We start from the raw sequence: 6,287 nt of genomic DNA, 5'->3' as shown, positions 1-6,287 counted from the left end.
TCACTTATTGAATTATAAAATTTGGAGAAATGTTTATTTCGTTTAATCATCTGCTCTTTTAAATAAATTAAATAAGTATGTTGTTATTCCTACAAATAGGACAACATATATTATAGTTTAACCATGAAGTTAAGCAATGGAAATGGAACTTATGATTGCAAGACAAAATGCTTATATGTTACACATTGATCGTTTAAAAATGAATAGGAACATCTAATTCTCAAATAAAGTTGATTGTTTTGTTAAAACCAACATATGTGAATTTAAATTTAACTATGCAAATTTAAAAAATAAATATGAATAGATTAGAAAGGCAAGAAATATAAAAGAAATATTTTTTTATATAAATAAAAGAAAATTTGAAAACAATGTTAAATATATATAATACTTTCTACATTAAAATATAGAATCAAACTCTTACAAGTTACAACACATATGAGATATAACAACATTTGATATTGGTAGGAGAGGAGGAGAGAATGTTTACTATAAGATGGTAATCCAAATTAGATAATGGAGATGAATCTTTAAAAAATAGAACAATGTAATATCTATATATATATAATACTTTCTAAATTAAAATATATAATCAAACTCTTACAACACATATGAGATATAACAACATTTGATATTGGTGGGAGAGGAAGAGATAATGATTACTTATAAGATAATAATCCAAATTAGATAAAGGAGATAAATCTTTTAAAATAAGAACAATGTAAAATATATATCATGTAGTCTCTAAAATTAAAATTTAGCATTAACAATGATATTTCATTTTTTTTTTACAACCCATACAACAAAAATAAGAAATCAAAAATAACAAAAAAAAACGAAAATGATTTGAGGTATTGTAGAAGAGAATGAGAGAATGTGAAAGTGAGATAGTAAAAGAATGTCAATATGAGAGAATGATAGATTGAGAGAATGCTTATTTATATGATAACAAATGATGGAAGTTACATTTAGAACTATGGAGTTACAATAGTAATTTACTGCGTTTGAATAAAATTGAGTGGTAGAATATGATTAATGCATAATTTATTTTATTTTCAGTTATAATTTTATTTTAATGTGTGAGTTAAATGTATTGTGTTTATTGGATCTTAAATATTTTTTAAAGCAATTAGAAAGCAAATAAAAAAATAAAAATAAAAATTAGAAAACATTAAATGAAAATCAACCAATAAGGAAAGACCAAAACCTTACTTTTATATATATGATATATTGCTTTAAACTTTGAAATGAGAAATATATTATAAACAATAATTTTACATGAGAAATATATTAATTTAGCCAACCAAAATATGAATATAAGTTTAGCCAACCATAATAAATAAAAAATATTAAAATTTAACCAAAAATAATTTCTCTTGAAAGATAATAAGTTAGTAGGAGGAATGAATTAATGTACAATTATTGGATAGGAGTTACATTTGAGTTAAATGGAGTTACATGTCTTTAATTATAAATAAATATTTTAATTTTTTATAACCTAAAATAAAAAGAATATCAAGTGGCTGAATCAAAATTCACATGATTTGGTTGTTTGTTGATATAAACTCAACACTTACACATAATATTTCAAAATAAAAAATATTACTTTTTAAGTGACAAACTAAATTAGTTTTCTTATAAAATTATATGAATTCTTCAATCTCAATAATTTTTAAAATCCCAAGGATAACTTATATTTTTTTTGGTTTTCACGTATCAATTTAATTTATAGTGCTAGATTTCATACTAATGGTTTCATCTTTAGAGAATTTAGTGAAATGATATTTTTAAAATTATATTTTATTTTTATATTTAAGTTCCAGTTGAATATGTTTTGTTTTTGGATCATTTTTTTATTTTGATTAAAGACACAAAAAACCAATTGTTAAATTATGTTCTTTTTGTTTTCAAAAACCTCAAATCATAAAAATATATATATATATATATATATATATATTATATTGATATCTGCAGATTTAACAATTGGATCACAAAACAAAATAGTCTTTATAAATGGATAAATGGATAATTATATTGATCTTTAAATATTATATTGATCTTTATAAATTATTAAAAATGATACATGAATATGTGAGATATCCATAGACATAATAGATAATTACATATGGATCATTTCAACTTTATGATCTTATTGTGTGGTGAATATTGTAAGGAAGTATGAAAATAATGACTTATAAGATGTTAATATAAAATAGAAAATGGAGATAAACATTTTAAAAGATTAAAATAAATATATAAGATATACATATCATACAAACTCTAAAACTAAGCTTTTACAATGATATTTGATTTGATTTTTATAACCCATATAACAACAATAACAAAAAAAATACAAAACAAAACAAAACAAAACAAAAAAAAAGAGATTTGAGAGTAGTGGAAGAAGATGAGAGACTAAAAGAGTGATAGACTAAGAGAATAAGATAATGAGTATTTATAGGAAGAGAAATGATGAAAAATTACATTTAGAAAAATGAAAGTTACAATTCTAATTTATTGTTTTGTTTTAATACAATTGATTAATACAACTTAGTGGAGAAATAAAGTTAATGCATAATTTATAGGGAGAAGGTATAAAGATTTCAGTTTTATATTATGTGAGTTAAATGTGAAAATTAATTGTTTTAAATTTGTGTTTTAAGATAATTTTTTTTTGTTAAAATTGCATTGCCAAATGGACCAATAAAGAGAGACTGAAACTCTACTTTTATATATATGATTACAGATGAAGAGTTTCTTACACTTCTTTCGAAAAAAAAAAAAACTTATTAAAGCTATATACAAAATGATCGATTAAACATGGCAAGTCAAATTGTCTATTAATTTTCTTAGTGGTTGCACTTACCCCACGAAGAGTCGGTTACGAGAATCTTTTGACGTTCCATTGACAAATAATGAAATGGAAACAAATTTTGTCAAACTCTCATTGTTCATCAACAACTTCTTTACCCGTGCTTATAACATTGTTCTTTTTGTTTGCGCTGTAGCTCCCGAAGAGACTTTCCATTTCTTCTAAAGCCACACCTCGTGTCTCCGGAAGGAAAGTGAAGAAGAAGACCCATGCAGCGGCTGCAACTCCCGCGAAGAGAAGGAACGCACCACCGATGGTGAGACCCTTAGCAAGAGACAAGAATGTCATTCTGATAATACCACTCATAAGTCTATTCAACATCACTCCCAAACTTGCACCTTGAGCTCTTAGCCTCACGGGGAATATCTCTGAGCAGTACACCCACGTCACGGGGCCTGCACCTATTGAGAATGTTGCCACAAAAGACATCACTGTTGTAACGCTAAGCCCTATAGCCCACTTGATAGTTTGTCCGGGGTTCCTGTTAATTATTGTAAGGCTAGTTCCAAGTGCAGTCAAGGAAATAAACATTCCCCCCATACTTGTAAGCAACAAGGCACGACGTCCAAACCGATCAACCACACAAGTCCCTACCACGATGAAGAGGGTCTTGACAACTCCAACAGCCACCGTAGCTAAAAGCTGGTCATTCTTGGATCTTAGTCCAGCCTTTGAGAAGATGGTCGGAGAGTAAAGCACGACCGCATCGATTCCAGAGGCTTGCTGGGCGAAGTGGATGCCAAGGCATGCTATTAGGATGTGTCGAACGGACGGGGTTGGTCGGACAAGAAGGTCCTTCCATACCCCTTTCCCAGCAGTCTTCTTGTTTGGCAAGACTACAACATCGTCTGTCATATCATCAGGGATTCCAGCCGCACGTTTGATGTCATTGAGCCTAGAGATGGCTTCTTCTTTAGTGTTTGAGGTTTTGTCAAGAACTTTAAAAGCATCTCCAATGCGACCTTGGAGGACTAGCCACCGTGGGGACTCCGGCATTGCCAACACTCCTATGGCTAGGAGTACCGCGGGAACCGCTCCAATGCCTAACATGAACCTCCAGCCGAGATGCTCGGGTAGCTTGGAGAAGAAGTAGTTGGACACATATCCTAAAAGTATACCAATGTTGATAAATATCTACATAAAAAAATAAACATATTATCATCAACCTCCATGTAAAATTCTATATATATATAGTTCAAATAATAATAAAGGTAGAATCTATTGTACCTCAGGGAAAGAGCTAAGGAAACCACGCGAAGAAGCAGGAGCGACTTCAGCGGTGTAAACAGGTGCAATCATCATAGCATAACCGACACCGATACCAGCTACAAAACGACCCACCATAATGAAAGGATAGTTTGTGGCAAAACCCATGAGAAGAGCACCACAAAAGAAGAAAGCTCCTGCCAACACTATGGTATATCGTCTTCCAATCCAATCCGAAGTTCTACCGGCCGCGCCTGAACCGATTAGAGAGTAGATATTTAGAATCCCCATAAGAATCTCAAGTTGTATGTCCGACAGTTTCAAATCGTCTTTTATGAAAATTGCAGCTCCACTCATCACTCCTATATCTGCAACATCCATAAAATGTAAGGATAATTATCTTAACCGTAAAATCAAACCAACCAACCTTGATATGGGCCGTTAGTGAATGATAATAATTCATAACGTATACGAACCGTAACCAAGGATGATAGACGTCATTGATGCTAAGATTGCACAAGCAAAAGCAAATCGGCTTCTATTCCCTCTTGGCGGCTCGGGCTCCGCAACAACGACACCTCGTTCTTCTCCTGAGGAACTCATTGTGTCCACCGTGATTGTAAAACTTACAGTGAAAAAGAAATTGGTAAGGAGAAGAGAGTGTTTTTAGCAGGAAAAAAACAAACTAAGTTTATTGTGAGTTACGAAATCTATTGGAACATGAGAATTTAAATAGATGTGGGATACTCACAGTTGAAGCCAACTAAGATCACATGCTTTAGAAAGTAACAAACAAGCATCCAGTTAATTTAATCAGTTACAGAAACTATTTACTTGAAATTCCAATGATAGAAATCAGATATCAAGATACACATGGTTGTACTCTAATCTACTAGATTTGTCCCAAAATTTGCAATTTATAGTTGGAACAAATCATTCAAGATTTTAAGATTTGTCGTCCCACTTTTTTTTTTTTGTTTTTGGTTATTACCTTATCTAAATTTAGAAACATAAGTAAATATACATTCACAAATTGTTATAATTCTAATTTTAAAGGCAAGAAAAAAACATATGGTTCACCGTAAAAAAGATTTTGTTCTCTCCAAGAGCCTACTGCATAGAACAACTCAAAATTTGTTTAAGTAAAAAGATTACTAGTTATAGTACTAGAATGCAAGCTGTGGAGGTTTTAACTATGATGAATGAAAAAACTCAACCAAGTCACCTTGGTCCAGTGGTAAAGGAAGAAAAGTTCTACCACCTGGGTTCGAGTAGCATTGACCACAGGGGTTCGAAATTTAACATGGTTTCTCCCGACCCCAGAAAATTAGTTTTTGGACCATTCACATAATTGGCCATGGAAAAAAAAGAATGCAAAAACTCATAATTGGCCATTTAAGCGTGTAGTTATTTGCAAGAAGGGAGAAACTCTGAGGACCAGAAAAAACACAACTATCCATATCAACGTAAAACAATTTTTTTTCTTCTTCAAACTCAGTTCAATGAAATGTAAATGTACTTAACCATCCACAATCCAATCTATTTATTATTATTTTCTTTTAATTATCTAGACTTTTTAGCAAAAATCAAAAGGCAAAAACCAATTTAAAAACCCATTCCGTTGCTTGTTTGCTCCTTCGTATAGGTTCCCTTGCTGGCAGCTAGGTTATAGAATAAGGATAGCTTTCCATTCATGGCCTAATTCAAAAAACATATCAACGCAAAACCATTCTTTTTCTTATTCAAACTCACAATCCCTTGAAATGAAAATGTACTTAACCACTATGTGAAAGTGTACTATCCAATTTTTTTATGAGGCATTTAAGTCAGTTGTTACGTGTAGACATGTAATAAGTTAGTAGTACTCTAAGTACCTGAAAGGACCGACCTTTTTAAAAAAAAAAATAATAATAATATAAATATAATAACTACAACTAGTGGTCCCATACCCACTAGCCACCTAACCACATTCACAATCAACAGCGGAATAACAAAACCAATATCCAATAATAATCCAATAATAATCCAATAACAATCCAATATCATAGCATAAGCAATATCAAAATACCAAACAACAAGAAACATGAAACCAGCAACCTAGCAATGTTTCTAATGACTCAACTCTAGCAACCTAGCAATGCCAGACAACATCCAATCGAGTCCCTAGAACATCCTCCTCTTCATTGCCTTGATTCCACGATCACACTTTGCC

The 6,287-nt window shown here is 31.1% G+C and overlaps 1 protein-coding gene across 1 annotated transcript; it reads right to left on the bottom strand.

Annotated features, from left to right (window-relative positions):
• Positions 1-2,941: 2,941 nt before the first annotated feature.
• Positions 2,942-4,678, bottom strand: LOC109126783 (putative polyol transporter 2). Its single transcript, XM_087477408.1, has 3 exons — positions 4,552-4,678; positions 4,097-4,443; positions 2,942-4,003 (listed from the first exon to the last, which is right to left on the bottom strand). Exons 1-3 carry the CDS (start codon positions 4,676-4,678, stop codon positions 2,942-2,944), a joined length of 1,536 nt encoding a protein of 511 aa, XP_087333534.1.
• Positions 4,679-6,287: the final 1,609 nt, after the last annotated feature.

This window comes from Camelina sativa, chromosome 2, assembly GCF_030686135.1.
Source record: "Camelina sativa cultivar CO46 ecotype springtype chromosome 2, ASM3068613v1".
NCBI classification, from domain to species: Eukaryota; Viridiplantae; Streptophyta; class Magnoliopsida; order Brassicales; family Brassicaceae; genus Camelina; species Camelina sativa.
This window is presented reverse-complemented; position numbering and strand designations above follow the sequence as displayed.

Coding starts and splice junctions, on each gene's coding strand:
- LOC109126783 (XM_087477408.1), bottom strand. CDS start 4,678: ATGAGTTCCTCAGGAGAAGAACGAGGTGTCGTTGTTGCGGAGCCCGAG. Junction 4,444..4,551: donor GTCTATCATCCTTGGTTACG/GTTCGTATACGT, acceptor TGGATGTTGCAG/ATATAGGAGTGATGAGTGGA. Junction 4,004..4,096: donor TCCTTAGCTCTTTCCCTGAG/GTACAATAGATT, acceptor TTTTTTATGTAG/ATATTTATCAACATTGGTAT.